This window comes from Ctenopharyngodon idella, chromosome 14, assembly GCF_019924925.1.
Source record: "Ctenopharyngodon idella isolate HZGC_01 chromosome 14, HZGC01, whole genome shotgun sequence".
Classification (NCBI taxonomy): Eukaryota; Metazoa; Chordata; class Actinopteri; order Cypriniformes; family Xenocyprididae; genus Ctenopharyngodon; species Ctenopharyngodon idella.
Window position 1 is genome coordinate 28,380,097 of NC_067233.1, and position 16,835 is coordinate 28,396,931.

The 16,835-nt window shown below is 37.0% G+C and overlaps 2 protein-coding genes across 2 annotated transcripts; both read right to left on the minus strand.

The window, feature by feature from the left end:
* Positions 1-1,147: 1,147 nt before the first annotated feature.
* On the minus strand, positions 1,148-5,603 carry ran (RAN, member RAS oncogene family). The gene is made up of 7 exons (XM_051860178.1): positions 5,430-5,603; positions 4,745-4,815; positions 2,538-2,622; positions 2,280-2,405; positions 2,004-2,191; positions 1,607-1,777; positions 1,148-1,526 (listed from the first exon to the last, which is right to left on the minus strand). Exons 2-7 carry the CDS (start codon positions 4,775-4,777, stop codon positions 1,482-1,484), a joined length of 648 nt encoding a protein of 215 aa, XP_051716138.1. The 5' UTR covers positions 4,778-4,815; positions 5,430-5,603; the 3' UTR covers positions 1,148-1,481.
* A 1,561-nt stretch (positions 5,604-7,164) lies between these two features.
* ndufs8b (NADH:ubiquinone oxidoreductase core subunit S8b) lies at positions 7,165-16,713 on the minus strand. The gene is made up of 8 exons (XM_051859839.1): positions 16,008-16,713; positions 14,907-15,000; positions 14,314-14,357; positions 14,104-14,169; positions 13,920-14,009; positions 10,245-10,417; positions 10,038-10,166; positions 7,165-7,543 (listed from the first exon to the last, which is right to left on the minus strand). Exons 3-8 carry the CDS (start codon positions 14,354-14,356, stop codon positions 7,412-7,414), a joined length of 633 nt encoding a protein of 210 aa, XP_051715799.1. The 5' UTR covers position 14,357; positions 14,907-15,000; positions 16,008-16,713; the 3' UTR covers positions 7,165-7,411.
* Positions 16,714-16,835: the final 122 nt, after the last annotated feature.

A 16,835-nucleotide genomic window follows, 5' to 3' on the forward strand; every position in this document is an offset into this window, starting at 1 on the left:
TTGTCAAAAACAAAACAACCAAATTTGTACTGTTTGAGGGAGAATCTCATATTACTTTACAGTAGTAACTTATTGGACTACTGCTATTGTGACAGAAACTGGTTAGCAGGGTCACATTTTGTCAAGTCAGTCAACGGATTTAAATGACCTCCATCCTGGCAACATTTTATACTACAAGATATATTTTAAATAAAAAAATAAAATAAAAAAAAAGTGTGTTACATAAATATACAGTTGCTTATATAACAGCAACGCCTAATTTAATTACTGAAAAAGCACTAAAAAGTCTCTTAAGTGCGGTTAATACATTTATCATGATGAACACATCTAACATTAAATTCACCTAAGGAGGTATTTTCAAATATATCAAATGTTTGTACAATCAAGTTTTTATAATAATAATAAAAAAAGGATTTTGGCCCATCTCATAGGTCTTGACTGTATGTAGTTTTTAAACGTCATAATTAACATCATTAAAATTAATGCAAGGCAAATATGTAACTTAGTATCAAATCACTTGTGATTTTGTAATTTTCATTTAATATTACGCTTTAAGCTTAAGCACCTTTTTTCCTTGAAAGTTTGCTCATGCTCAATTTAATACTGCTTTTGAAAAGTGCCACATAGTAACTTTACCAATAAAGACTAGTGTCCAAATCATGTTTATTGGCATAGTATTCATTTAAATACTAGTAACTATTCCAATACTGACATCAGAATGACAAACTTCTTACACCGTTTCAAAGAAACCCCATGATTACAATAGCAAAAGATGTGAAAGTAAAATGGCTCGAAAGGCTCACCCATAATTTGTGTAAAGCCACTTCAGATCTCAAACTAGATACATGCGGTTATATTTTCTTTGACAATTAATCGATCTTGGACTCTGCAGCAATTCACACTCCACTGTATTTAAACATCACAGCCAGTAACTTGCCATTTTAGACCCAAGCATTACAACATACCCTTGTCTGCGCAAACCCAGAGACTTCCAGAGCCATGTATACAAGGCCTGAGAAATGCTTTACATGCTAAACAAGTGATTTGACAATTTCCTTGGTCAACAAAATTGCTTAATAGTAGGCCACCACAATTTTATAATTTGCTTTAACAGTTATTTTGTTCATAAGAAAAGACCAAGCAAGGATTATTATATTGAATGTTTTTATTCCAAGAATTCCTCTAAGTGCTTAGAGCTTTACATAGAGAAGTAAGCACTGGGACACTCAACTTGCTCTCACACCTTTGAGTAAGTGAGTGTGTCAGTGTAGGCATGTCTGCATGTGTGTCTGGTGGTAACAGTTAGCATGTCTACAATGAAATGAACCACACAATTTACTCAAGTTCAAAACACAAAACAAACCAAAAATTGAAAAATAAAAATATTCTGCGCTGGGGTTTTACAGTAAAAGGGGCAGGGAAAGGAACAATCACCAGGAAATCCCAGTGACATTGCCACAAGGAGGTCAGAGGCTAACAGGTTAAAGGTCGTCATCTTCATCTGGGAGAGCTGTTTCTGATGCCACCTAGAAGAGAAACAATACAGATTAAAAGAGACTTTTTTGGAAGAAGTAGTAAGTGACTGGCCGAGTGCGGGTACACTTACTTTCAAGTCATGCTCATACTGTGCAGCAAGTGATGGGTCCATAGCAATTTCAGGTGGTGCGAGGGCTGGCATCTCAACAAACTCCAGATTAGGATCTCCAATCAGCTTCCGTGCAAGCCACAGGAAGGGCTTCTCAAAGTTATAATTACTCTTGGCAGAGATGTCATAGTACTGAGAAAAGGGAGAATTACATTCATGGTCAATAACAGCCCGACATGCAGTCTTCAGTTGATTGGATTCGTTTCACTCAGAAGTGGAGGCAGATGAACATAAGCTTGCAAAAAGTGGTGGGTTTAAGAGACTCAACGATTGGTTATATCAGTTCACAATAATAGCATTCACAACACAGATAGTGTGAATTATTTCATGCCGACTGAGTTCAAAAGGTGCACTGTACCTGTAGATTCTTCTTACGATGGAACACAATACTCTTTGCTTTGACCTTCCTGTCCTTGATGTCCACTTTGTTACCGCACAGCACTATGGGAATGTTCTCGCACACACGCACCAAGTCACGATGCCAGTTGGGCACATTTTTATAGGTCACTCGAGAAGTTACATCAAACATGATGATTGCACACTGAGCTATAGAGAGACACAGAGAGGTACATGTTAAACCACTGCTGTACAGTAAAGGTGCCTAAAAGCGTACACAAGGCGAACAGCAGCATACCCTGGATGTAATATCCATCTCTCAGGCCTCCGAACTTCTCTTGTCCAGCTGTGTCCCATACATTATATTTGATGGCTCCTCTGTTGGTGTGGAAGACCAGGGGATGTACCTCAACTCCAAGTGTGGCTAAGATGACACAAATAAACATTTAAGAGCTGCCCATCAGTGTGACTGTCACACCAAAGCCACACATTCCTCCAGAATAGTTGCATCGAGATGTCACATGAATGAAATGAGCAAACCCTCCAAAATACTTACCAACATATTTCTTTTCAAACTCCCCAGTCAAGTGTCTCTTCACAAAGGTGGTTTTCCCCGTGCCTCCATCTCCTACCAGAACCAGCTGTGGATGGGGAAAGGCAGTTCGCATGAGTGACCGACACTCTTCCCAAATAATTGATATTACAGTAGTTGACATGACACAGCAGTGAGCAGGAAGACATACTATATATCTAAAACTATTTCAGACAATGAGATTTTATTAAGTGCTTTTTGTGACCTTAACTGAAAAACACAGAATATTGGTACTTAATCCTACAGCATGACATTTAAGTTACTGCAAAAGGCCATACAATGCTTTACCCCTTCAGTCAACCGTGACCACAATTTGGGGGAGAATTTAATCATTTAAAAATTAATTTGAAAATAATATTATAATGTTGTGTAGTCTATCATAATATAGCCAGTTTTAATCATTGAGAGATTTATTTGTGAGACAATAATTACCTAATAATTTTATTGGAGTATTACATATACAGTTAGTCTATGCCATGCATTAATTTGAACAGCTATTATGGGAGTGGCTTGATGCAGTGCAGGAGACACAGATAATTTAGTACAAAATGCTGTAAAGTGCCATTAGAAAAATGTTCTTGACTCTTAAGAAACTTTGATGCGGTCATGTAATAAATCTGCTTCACAGGTATTATTAAACGAATAGCTAATTACAACATTAAAATATAAAAGTGTAAAGACGGTACAAATACTAGACATTGAGAAATAATTGGGAATCATGTAAAACAGTACACATTTCCTTGATCTATTATAACTTGTCGTTTTGGTTGCTTTGCGGTTTCCTTAAAGGTCCAGAAATTCATCAAGTTTTTCATCAGGTGTGGTGATTTTTTTTTTTTTTAATATGATGTCACTACATTGCTGTCTTGACGCCAGCTAATCGCTGCATTGCTGATCATGGTTGAGTATTGATACATCTGCCCTTTCCAATGAACAAGAATGCACATCTCAGACAACTTTATCCAGATATTTTAATCAAATTCACAAATTCGTTTTAAGAACCAAATTAGCCAGAGATCAGTAATAATGATTATAAGATCTGGCATTTGTCAAATCAGCTCAGATGTTTTCCAAAAAAAAGAAAATCCTGTCATCATTTACTTACCCTCAAGTAGTTCCAAACCTGTATGAATTTCTTTGTTCTGCTGAACACAAAGGAAGATAATTGGAAGAATGTCAGTAACCAAACAGATCTCGCCCCCAATGACTTCCATAGTATTTATTTTTCCTACTATGTAAATAAATGGGGGGTGAAAACTGGTTACTGACATTCTTCAAAATATCTGTGTTCAGCAGAACAAAGAAATTCATACAGGTTTAGAACTGAGTAAATGACAGAATTTTCATTTTCAGGTGAATTAACCCTTTAAGTATGCGAGGTACAAAGAATGGACCCCTGTTATAAACTCAACATTGTCTTAGAGATGTGAGATTATATTATTGGCCAAACACTGGAGCGAAAAAAACAACAAAAAAAAAAAAAACACTTTAGTTATATTATCTACATTTCTTTGTGATAGATTATATACATTTTTGCAACTAGGTATCACTATTTACATATGATGATTCAGATTACAATGAACAAAAACATTGGATTTGGACTGCCTAACAGACCATCTATTAGGCAGTCCAAATTCAATGTTTTTGTTCATTGTAATCTGAATCATCTTCTGTAAATAGTGATATGCTGTTTAAAAGTGTCATGAATAAGTTTATAAAAAAAAAAAAAAAGTATTTAACTTGGACTGGAGATGTAAAGTTAAATTGTAATTCCGATGGGTCTCAAATTTCACATCAGTTACAATCTTGACAAAAAAAAAAAATTTGTTACATTGTACTACTTGAACTAAAACGTAATGAGATGGAGGAACTGGGAGGAACTAAATGAGTTAACCGATAAGATGCATTCTCCTTACGTTTTCCTGAATTTTAAACTTTTTTTTTTTTTTTTTAAAGTATTTACTATAAATTGTAACCGTTTTCCTGATTCATGCACCATCATTCAAAGTCTCGAGGCGGTTCTCACGTTTATCTTTGCACTCGTTATCAGGAACAAGTCTTCCAATTCACTTCCAAACAGTTTAGCAACTCGTTGTGCTAACAAGTAAACATTTAAAAAACGGCCTTTAATTCATTATTCAAGCCTGTCGTAGTTTTAAAGTTAGCGTTACCTTAAACTGAACTTGTGGCTCGTTCTCTGCCATTGCTGTTTGTATGTGTTGGTCTTTGTGCTGCAGTCACTCTGCGGGAGAGATGGCGGGACGGTTAGTCACATCACACAAAGGCCGCACCAATCACAAATAAATGGAAGAGTTACACAAAACTACTGAAAACAACACTTTCATGCCCCTATTAAAACCCAAATAGCGTATAAAACTCAAAACACTCAACTGCGTTCATAAACGAACAACTACCGCGTCTAAATAAAAGGATGCGCGCGAACACACGAGGCCGCTGCTACTGGAGCCTGAACTTCACAGAGGCAGTCGCAGCCTGAAGGCCTCAAAACAGGCCCATAAATTTGGAAATCAACATATAGCGCATTAAAGACTGCAATAACAAACAAAAACTATATAAATACACAAAAGAGTTGAACAAAGCGAGTGTTGTTCTCGAGATTTCAGCAGCACGCCAGCATCGCGCGCTACCAACAACTCACGATGGCGCTACGACACAGATGAGCCATGATGAAACACTCATAACTCCACATCAGCGGCGAATAAACGCAATCTAATCAACTAACGAACATCTTAACAAAAATATAAAGACTTTCAGGGGTGTTTTGTTTTCAGCGAAAACAAAACGTCTCCGTAAAATTAGTTTGTGATGAGACGAGCAGCGTCGTTCCGCACTCACCGGTGTTGAAGTGATCGAGGAAGAGAGCAAATGGCTGCGCCCGCGCGGGATTCAGCATGGCTCACATAAACGCTTCCGCCCCTACCACGTGACACTCTATTGCCACGGGACATTTACGCCACCTAGTGGCAGTACAGCGCAACGAACTGAAATGCTCAACTCTCTGACATCTTACAGTCAGTATAATACGGGAGTTGTGATAGTCTTTTCTTCCCTATTGAGACGTATGAAACGGCTTCTGGAAAGAGAAAAATGTAGGGCGGGACTTTATTTTGTCCATGGGAAATTGATTGGATGGTTGTGATTTGCTATTGGTCGATCTCATGTGAGTGACAAGTTGTCCCGCCTTCGCGCCAGAAAACACGTCATCAGAGGAGAAGATGGCTGCATCCGAAATTGCATACTCTTGAGTAGGTACTTGTTTTGAATAAGTAATTACATTACAACCGCTAAAAAATATGTTCCGTAGTATGAATGTGTGTAGTATGAATAATATGAACATTCTACAGTTGCCATAATGTCATGTGACCTAACACTGCCATTCACAAATCCTCTCTTTTGGCTTCATGGGATAGTAAAGTGTCCATAGTATGCAGAATCTCAGGGGAAATAGGTAATCTGGGTACTTTTTGCCCATTCTCAAATGAGTATTGTGAATTTGGACATACTTATTTTTTCACATACTGTTTTTCACCTACTTTATAGTAGGGAAGTATGCAAGTTGCTGCTGCAAGGAGGAGGGGAGGTTTTTTATTAAAGATTATGAGGACAGATTAAAAAAATGTGCATACATAAATCATTTATAATAAATACTGCAATATTCCATAAAAAAAAAAAAAAGAATTGCCGATTATGAGTTCATGAAGACTTTAAAACAGACCATATGATACACATATGATGACTGATTTAATGAAATACTTCATGGGTAAACAAACATATGACACATAATTGTAATATGTGTGTCTCTTATACAACACAATACGTAATCTCTAGAGGGCATTGTTGTTTTGGGCATTGACACTGCAGGACACAGAAGATACAAAGACATGGTGGATTGTATCATGAGAATTAGAATAAGTTATAGAAATAGAGAAACATAAGAAATATAGAAGGTATATGTACAGTAAAATATTTTATGGAATATGCAATGTGTGACATGAACAATAAAATAGGTAAAAGACCAGAATAAATATACTGTGTGTGAAATATATAAACAATATGTAAATGATATATATGTTAAAATAATATGGGATGTACAATACATTTATACAACAATGTAAGTTGAATATTATACTGTTACAATTAAAAATAGCTGACTATAATATTTGTAATCTGAATGTGGTAAATAGTTAAATTAGTAGCATTATGTTAAGAAATACACCACATATGAATATTCAGATACAAACATGCTTAATATGAGCCCCTGATAATAACCTAGTAAGTTTGAATACACTGATCAATCTGTGCTTTTATATTATTATATTATACTATATATAATATAGTATAATAATATATAACAATAATACATAGTAACATAATATGTTAAAACTATTATGGGATATACAATATGTGCATTTTTTTCAATAATAGTTTGAATAAAATATAAATACTGTACAACTAAAGTAAAAATAGCTGACAGCAATAATATCTGTAATGTGAATGCGGTAAATAGTTAAATTATTGGCATTATGTTAAGAAAAGAAATACACCATATTTTGTTTGTTATTTTATTTATATCATTTACTTTAAAATGAACATTATACATTATATTACTTTAAAATGAACAGATAGATGAACATTCATTGTGCATTATGTTTTGTGCATTTAGACAGCAAATATATTAATACTTTTCTATACAAAATATATCTGGTTCTATACAAAGTGTCATTTTTAGTTTCAGTAGATGATGCAAGGTAGCTTGTGAACTGATGTTGTCTCTTGTTTGTGTTGCTGTTATCTGGATGTTATTTGGGTGTAATTGTTCATCTGTACAGGTAATCTGCCTGAATGTTAGCAGCAATCTCAGCCTCCCATCGATCTCCATTATTCAGCAGTTTCTCTTTATTATACAGCAGCTCTTCATGAGTCTCAGTGGCATACTCAAAATTAGGGCCCTGGCACAAAAAGAAAGGGAAAATGATTGTATTATTAAAGGTAGGTTAGGTAATTGCTGAGAGGCTAGGAATAGCAAGTTAGCTTTGAAAACATAAGATCCCACCCTCCCTTCAGAGCATCTCCAAAGCTGCGCCTCCTCCAAAACACATGAACGCACACAGCAGAGTTTGCAAAGCGTCACAAGACGAGAGACGTTAAATTACCTCATGTCTCCAATCACATAACATTACAATAATAATGAACGTAAACAACTTATAGAGCTCTTGTACCACCTGACTGCTACAGATTAATTTTGGCATTGATAGTGTTGACATAGAAACGCATAAATCCAAGTCTGAGGACATGAACAGCTCCGGGTAGAACGTCACGGGTTGCCATCTTGTAATTACGGTTATGACATGGCGTGAAGGCAGCATAAGCTCGTTGTTTTGGTTCAGAAGGAACTGTAAAAGATGGCTGCTGTTTGTTTTTGGTGCTATCTGCCTACACTCTGCATAGCCTTACGGAACGCGCTGATGACGTGTAATGTCTGCGGAAGCAGGATGTGCGGAGTTATGGAAATACATACAGTATCTCACAGAAGTAAGTACACCCCTCACATTTTTGTATATATTTTATTATATCTTTTCATGTGACAACACTGAAGAAATGACACTTTGCTACAATGTAAAGTAGAGAGTGTACAGCTTGTATAACAGTGTAAATTTGCTGTCCTCTCAAAATAACTCAACACACAGCCATTAATGTCTAAACTGCTGGCCACAAAAGTGAGTACATCCCTAAGTGAAAATGTCCAAATTGGGCCCAAAGTGTCAATATTTTGTGTGGCCACCATTATTTTCCAGCACTGCCTTAACCCTCTTGGGCATGGAGTTCACCAGAGCTGCACAGGTTGCCCTCCACCTTCCGTTTGAGGATGCCCCACAGATGCTCAACAGGGTTTAGGTACCCTCAGCTTCTTTAGCAAGGGAGTGGTCGTCTTGGAGGTGTGTTTGGGGTCGTTATCATGTTGGAATACTGCCCTGCGGCCCAGTCTCCGAAAGGAGGGGATCATGCTCTGCTCATTCATGGTTCCCTCAATGAACTGTAGCTCCCCAGTGCCGGCAGCACTCATGCAGCCCCAAACCATGACACTCCCACCACCATGCTTGACTGTAGTCAAGACACACTTGTCTTTGTACCCCTCACCTGGTTGCCGCCACTCACGCTTGACACCATCTGAACCAAATAAGTTTATCTTGGTCTCATCAGACCACAGGACATGGTTCCAGTAATCCATGTCCTTAGTCTGCTTGTCTTTAGCAAACTGTTTGCGGGCTTTCTTGTGCATCATCTTTAGAAGAGGCTTCTGGGACGACAGCTTTGCAGACCAATTTGATGTAGTGTGCGGCGTATGGTCTGAGCACTGACAGGCTGACCCCCCACCCCTTCAACCTCTGCAGCAATGCTGGCAGCACTCATACGTCTATTTCCCAAACACAACCTCTGGATATGATGCTGAGCACGTGCTGAGTGGAACCTGTCCTGTTAAACCGCTGTATGGTCTTGGCCACCGTGCTGCAGCTCAGTTTCAGGGTCTTGGCAATCTTCTTATAGCCTACGCCATCTTTATGTAGAGCAACATTTTTTTTTTCAGATCCTCAGAGAGTTCTTTGCCATGAGGTGCCATGTTGAACTTCCAGTGACCAGTATGAGAGAGTGAGAGCAATAACACCAAATTTAATACACCTGCTCCCCATTCACACCTGAGACCTTGTAACACTAACGAGTCACAATACACCGGGGAGAGAAAATGGCTAATTGGGCCCAATTTGGACATTTTTACTTAGGGGTGTACTCACTTTTGTGGCCAGCGGTTTAGACATTAATGGCTGTGTGTTGAGTTATTTTGAGAGGACAGCAAATTTACACTGTTATACAAGCTGTACACTCACTACTTTACATTGTAGCAAAGTGTCATTTCTTCAGTGTTGTCACATGAAAAGATATAATAAAATACTTACAAAAATGTGAGGGGTGTACTCACTTCTGTGAGATACTGTATGTTGACAGGCAGGTAGGACATCCTATCATTGCATTCGGACCGAATGCAATGATTGGACGAACATTCTTTGGTCCTGAAACTTCCACAGAAGATATATGTACATGTTTTAATATTTAGACCACTTCTATTAAATATTGCTATCAGGATGTGAAGGGAGTTTCATCCAGTATAACAAAAAGTGTTTATAAAACAAACTGCTTACTCTACCTTTAATGGAATCACTATATAAGAAGAACTGTTTTGGACTAAATGACCCTCGGTGATCAATTAAGATCACTGAGGGTCATATTGGAGTATGTCAGAAATAAAACAGTGCATCAGTTTACTGTTAGGAATTTGTCATGCCGCGCCACATCCAGTGTAGAGCACTGGTTATAATGGGTTCTATTTGCATTTGTCACGTTGTGTTGCGCTGCTTGCGTCTGAGACGGTGTCATATATGTGTGTACCTCTACGATTGCATCCACAGGACAGGCTTCCTGGCAGAATCCACAGTAGATGCATTTGGTCATGTCAATGTCATAACGAGTTGTTCTTCTGCTGCCATCTGCACGGGTCTCTGCCTCTATAGTGATGGCCTACAGGAGACAAAAGCACTGCTAACACACATCCTGACCAGGTAATCAGATGGGTGAGGAAAATGCATGTGTGTATACCTGAGCAGGACAGACAGCCTCACACAGTTTGCACGCAATACAGCGCTCCTCTCCATTTGGATACCTGCGTAGTGCATGCTCACCACGGAAACGGGGAGAGAGAGGGCCTTTCTCAAATGGGTAATTGATAGTAGCTGGTTCTCTGAACAAATAACTCATTGTCATACCCAAACCTGCCATTCACACAGACAATAATAATAATTGTATTATTATTATTTATGCCCAAACCTGCCATACAGAGACAATAAATAAGAATAATAATACTATTAATAATAAAATTGATAGTAATGATATATTATTATTATTACAATAATAAATAAATTAATATTAATTAATTAAGTTATTATTATTCATGACCAACACAGACTTGCCACACAGACACAGAATAAAATAATGATAATAATAATAATAATAATAAATAACTTAGTAGTAGTAGTATTAAAATAACAATTTATTATTATTATCATTATTACATTGTCTCTATCAGGTCTGTATTAGGCATGATTAATGAAAATAATAATTTATTATTATTATTAATATTATTATGTATTCAAACAACACAACTTTATATATTGCAAAATCTCAGCATGGAAGTGAAAAACGTACCATAAACAGGCAGAAAAAAGTCAAAGTGCCCCTATTATGTTATTTTACAGGTTCCTGATTTTGTTTTGGAGGTCTCCTACAATAGGTTTACATGCATTTTCTCATAATAAACTAGCATCAGCTCTTTTCTCAGTGTATGAAATGGTTCGATAAAGGATCCGGTCTCTCTAAACCCCTCCTTTCTGAGAGCCTACTCTGCTCTGACTGGTCAGATGGCCCAGTCTGTTGTGATTGGTCTACAGCTTACAGGGCGTGTCAGAAACGAAACGCCTATTACCATATCTGACTTTCAGCTCTGGATCTTCCTCAGCTCTTGATACACAGTGATATGAACAGTAATGATGGCGTTGGTTTTACCGTACTCCAGCACAAGTCCTCATCCTTTGGAAGCGCATGCAAAGTGGATTTGCTTCCGCATCACAGAAAACAGTGTCTTCTTGACATGTCGACAACACAAACCAAACTCTTCCAGGCCTCAGCTACAACTACATCATTTACAGGCAGACCATAGGCTCGTGTTAAAGGATTAGTTCACTTTAAAATGAAAATTACCCCATGATTTACAAAAAAAGTGTAACTGACGTCGCGTCAGGGAAGGCGTAGGACGCAGCTTAAGCATTTTGAACTGCGAGAAGCGTTACACTTTCTTCGTAAGTTGAATACGGAAGGCGTTCTGGCAGAAGCCGCTTCAGAAGGCCTTTATTAACCCCCCGGAGCCGTGTGGAGTACGTTTATGATGGATGGATGCACTTTTTTTAGTTTCAAACAGGTGGTTTCCATGCAATGCCATTATAAAGCTTGGGAGCATCAGGGTGATTATTAATATAACTCTGATTGTGTTCGTCTGAAAGAAGAAAGTCATATACACCTAGGATGGCTTGAGGGTGAGTAAATCATGGGGTAATTTTCATTTTAAAGTGAACTAATCTTTTAAGCAAATTTGTTACATTGCTACGTAGGTATATAACAGGAAGTTACACTGGAATTGCTGATGACTCATTTCAGAGGTTCTTTAGGAAGTAGACATGCCGATATTCGATAATACGATATATCACGATAATGAATATGCACGATATTGTTATTGTGGGCACTTCAAAATACCGTGAATAATTATTTATTACGAATTATTCAAATTTTTATAATGCATTTTAAGAATACTTTCCCCATCAACTGTATAAAATGCACAACACCGCTGTATGATGCGCTCTCAGACATAAACAAGCCCAACACGCATGAGAAGCACATGGTGGAACGAGTGAAGGAGACGCGCTTAATGAAAGTGCACATTCACTCTCTGACAGCAGAGGGTGCTGATGGAGCAGCAGAAATGCAGCGGTTACCCCCGGAAACCCTGTAAACAAAGCAGCTGCGCTACTGACCAGTATTCAAAATGTTTCAAATAGCCATTAAAGGCCCGCTGAAGTGTCTTGGAACGCGCAGCATTATTCAATATGTTGACGTAATTTCAACTGAAACAGAAAGACAGGGCAATGTATCAAACAGCCCGCCCCTTTTTTGAAATAGCCAATAGCGTTTCGTTTATATCTCAGCTCGGCCAGAGCCGTTAAACTCAGTAAAACCTCTGTTTCCTTTTCATATCTAACCGTTTATCTTCCTAATCTCCTCTATATCACTTTAAAACATAGCATCCTGTGCAGAATTCAAATGGGTCCGATACCTTTCGTGGTCTGAGCCGACTCACGGATATGATCCGCTCTGCTCTTGTGTCCCTGGGCCATAGCAGACTGTGCTCGCGCTACGTCAGTTTACGTTATACTAACGCGAAAACGGACTTCATTCGCGACAATGGAAAGCATATTTACACTGTCTGAATCGTTCTCTATCCCCTATATATTGCACTATGTGCACTTTACCATGTAGAAACTAGTGAATGTGTGAACAACTGACCAATTTCAGCCACAGCTTCAGTGTCTGTTGATAGTGTAGGAGGGGGCGGGACTTCTAGAGAGCATTTGATTGGACAGAAGATTTAATGAGAAGCTGAAGTGCGATGTGATGTCATGAAAATCCGTGATCCATTTTAGCGGGAGTGAGAGACTGTAAGTTTTGAATGCTTATATCTCCTAAATGTGAATTTTGTCATTGTTTTGGAACACACCAGCTTATTCATAACATTAAGGCTAACATATTCATACTGAAAGCTAAAAAACTTACATTTTGATCTCAGGGTGACTTTAAGTTGTTGAAAATGTATAATTTTTTTGCACTTTAATCTGTGCACATGACGTCATTTTCCGTCATGAAAATTTTTTCACCATTTTGAATTTCCTGAAAAACTTACTTTTTCGAACTCCTCCTAGGCCTTTACTCCGATTTTCACGAAAATTGAACCAGATCATCTTCAGACTATGCTGACAAAAAGTTATGGAATTCAAGTCGATTTCTCAAACCGTTTTCGAAAAACACGTGAACGAATTTTACGTAGCACTTGTTAAAATAGACATAAGGCTGTATCTCCGCAACGCTTTATCGTATTCAGACCAAACTTGGTACATGTCATCACAAGCATGACCTAAGGCAACATGCAGCGTTTCGGCACAGCGCCACCTACTGGTCCGGAGATACTAAAAATGGCTATTTTTGCTTATAACTTCTGAGGGGTTTGTCCAAAAATCATAAATTTGGTCTAATTAGATTCGGGGCATCATGCCGAGTCAAATGATACCAAACTTTCCCATATCGGCCATTTTGAATTTTGTACTTAAATGCGAACAAACGCATTAGCGTACTGCGTTATTGTATTTAAATGTTCAGAGTTCTTTTTGTTATAAGAAAAAGAGTTCTTAAACCTGTTATACTATGACAACACTTTTTTGCAACTTATTTCAATATCGTGATAATACCGTATACCATGATAAAAGCTTCAGCAATTATCACAACATGAAAATTACATGCCTATTTGGAAGACAATAACTCATTATCATGCACTTTGATCTTTGAAAATGTGCATACATTTTACATTCACAAACAGCTATATTACACACTACATGAAAGTATCTGAAAAAGCATAATAGGGGCACTTTATAAACAATCATTATACACACAGACCCCTGAAAAGTTCAGTCCACAGCAGTGTTTGTGCTGCACGGTCTGTGATGGACTTCATATCGGTAGGCAACTCCTCAGCATTCACATACTCTACAGAGAGACAGAGAGAGGTAATGTAGGACATTGTATGTACGGCCGCTGTTTAGGGTTTGAAAATGTAAAGGCTACGTGTGTATGATCTCACTGTAGCCTCCCCTGTGGACGGTAAGGCTGAAGGGACGGACAGGTCCAAGTCTGACTGCGAAAGTGCCTTAATGAAATTAAACATAGTTTTGCTTCAGTATGAGCATTAAGCACAACATCAAACTATTCCACTATGGCAACTAGAAATCTCACAGTTCATGGTCAAATAATCATTTTCAGACTGTTACATCATATCAAAACATAAACTCACCTGTGCGGCATGAGGAATACATTATGCGCAATGTCATCTCCATCCTAATCAGCCAAAGAGACATAAATATTCATATTTAGGCCTAGGCTATATATATTATGTCAGTGGTGAAAACATAGGCTACTACCTCTTATATTGAGATTGAAACAGACGGCTGTATGCCAAATGAACAGATTTGCGTTATAAGCCTGCTGGTAATCTCCTTTCCCAATCTGTCAGACCTTAGCAAACAACTTCTTTCATACAAGTAAATTAATGTTTATCAAATGCCTTTCGTAAGCAGAACACATTCACTTGTGTTTACAGGTAGGCTAATAATTGTGTCATCTGCGTGGTTTATTCCATTTAATTTATCATGATGATATTTAGACAGAGATGCCGACTAAAGCGAGCAGTTTTATATTTGCAAGTTTTTTATTTATTTGTTGGTTTTATTTACGTAGCCTGTTCATTTTTAACATTCCCGCTCACTGTCCGTGGTGGTCTAGCGTTAAACTGCATGAAACAATGTAACTTTCTATTAATTACAATTAATTAAATTTCCATTAATTATTAAAATATACATATTCATAGTTGTTGCGTTTTTAACTCACCGAGATGCTTCCGTCGGTCCGTCAGTGATCAGAGGATCTTGTTTGTACAACTTGCGCTTACAGAGAGCCCGTTAGTCACGTGGTGTTCCTTTACCTGCAGCGTGACAGACAAGAGCGACTTACTTTTGAGTGTCTTCCTATCCCGCATATATATATATATATATAAAAGTAAAACAATATATATATATATATATATATATATATAAGTAAAACAAACAAAAATAATATATATATATATATATATATATATATATATATATATATTATTTTTGTTTGTTTTACTTTTTATTGTTTTACAGTCATAGGTACTAGAATAAGTACAAGTAAGTACATACAGAGAAAGTATAAGTGGAGAAAGTATAAGTATGGAGAAAGTATAAGTACAATACAGCTTTTTTAAACCTCTTCAAATAAACAAACACTATAATTTTTAAACACAGCTACAATAAACCCAAGCAGCATACATTGAAAAGAAAATAGGCATATATATTAACAAGAAATAAATAGGCCTACAGAAATATATAAAAGCAAATGATAACAAATTAAATTAAGCTCAAAGTCATCTTGAAAAAAAAAAACAATACTTGTTTTTATGGAATATTACAGTGATTATTATAAATTATTTATTCATTTTTTATTTATTTATTTATTTATTTTTAATTTACGTGTCCTTGTAATCCCTCCCTCTTGTAGGGACATCTTTTATCTGATGACGTCTTTACTGGCACGAGGGCGGGACAACCTGTCACTCACATGAGATCGACCAATAGCAAACCACAATCATCTAACCATCCAATCAATTCCCCATGGACAAAATTAAGTCCCGCCTTACTTCTTTTCTTGTTCCAGATGCTGTTTCACAATATATGTCACAATAGGGAAGAAAAGACTATTGCAAATTCACAACTTAATCGTTTAAACTTAAATAGGCCTATATTAATTCATGCATATATATATATATATATATATATATATATATATATAGGCCTATTTCAAGTTTTAAGGCACTCTTCTTTTTCAGTTGCTTTAAATATTGAAATAAAATTTTTAAATGTCACAAAACTTGGGTCAACCTTACACATTTGAGTAATTAAAACTTACCCATAATCAAAATATCATTAAACAAAAATGAATCATCTTTGTTTTGTGGTCAGTAGAGCTTTCCGGCTGTGCTAAATCACAAAATACCCGTTCACCATATTACTGCCCAGACAAATAGCAGATCATTATTTTTGTGCATTTCATTTACAATTGAATGTTATTTTTTAAAATAACTAGCTGCTCAACTTTAACAATAAAAGAACGGTACGGTCACTTTTATAGTTTTTTAGTGAATTTTCACTGGTGAAATTTAGTCATTTCCACAGGAATCCACACCATTTTATGTAAGGGTGAAAGATTTCCATGCAGATTTCGCAACAAGTTGGTCACGTGAATTCACAGTGTTGACCAACAGAAAGCTGCTAGGTTTGAAAGTGACTTCTGTGTGAGCTGTACTTCACTACACTATTGACAATAAACAGTGGACCTGACTTTCTCCAAAATGTCACTAATGTGACTGCACCTTGGCCTAGTTTACACCTGGTGAATTGTGAAATTGTTATCTATAAGGGGTTTGAGGAAGAATTTTAACTTTCGTATGAAACAATTTGATCTGTATAGTGTGGAGGATGTATTTTTAAAATGTTTTGAGCCATTTGGAATATATTTTAAAACAAAGCCAATTACAAATGATCAGTTTCCCACTTCATCTGCCTTCACCCTATCCTGTAGAGGGCAAATACATATTTAAATGTAGTCTCTTAATTAATATGAGGTTAAAATAGTTGCACATGAAGTATGCCATCATCACATTTCAGTGCACTAGTGAAACTGAACTCTCAGTTCCTCATGATGGTTAACACAAGAAATCACTGGGCTATTCGATTT

Excerpts from the sequence above, each read along its gene's own strand:
- ran (XM_051860178.1), bottom strand. The coding sequence starts at position 4,777 with ATGGCAGAGAACGAGCCACAAGTTCAGTTTAAG. Across the intron at positions 2,406-2,537 it reads GTTTGAAAAGAAATATGTTG|CCACACTTGGAGTTGAGGTA; the intron begins GTAAGTATTTTG and ends GTGTCATCTTAG. Across the intron at positions 1,778-2,003 it reads ATCGTAAGAAGAATCTACAG|TACTATGACATCTCTGCCAA; the intron begins GTACAGTGCACC and ends CCCTTTTCTCAG.
- ndufs8b (XM_051859839.1), bottom strand. The coding sequence starts at position 14,356 with ATGGAGATGACATTGCGCATAATGTATTCCTCATGCCGCACAG. Across the intron at positions 14,170-14,313 it reads GTATTCCTCATGCCGCACAG|GCACTTTCGCAGTCAGACTT; the intron begins GTGAGTTTATGT and ends AATTTCATTAAG. Across the intron at positions 10,167-10,244 it reads AGGCTGTCTGTCCTGCTCAG|GCCATCACTATAGAGGCAGA; the intron begins GTATACACACAT and ends TGTCTCCTGTAG.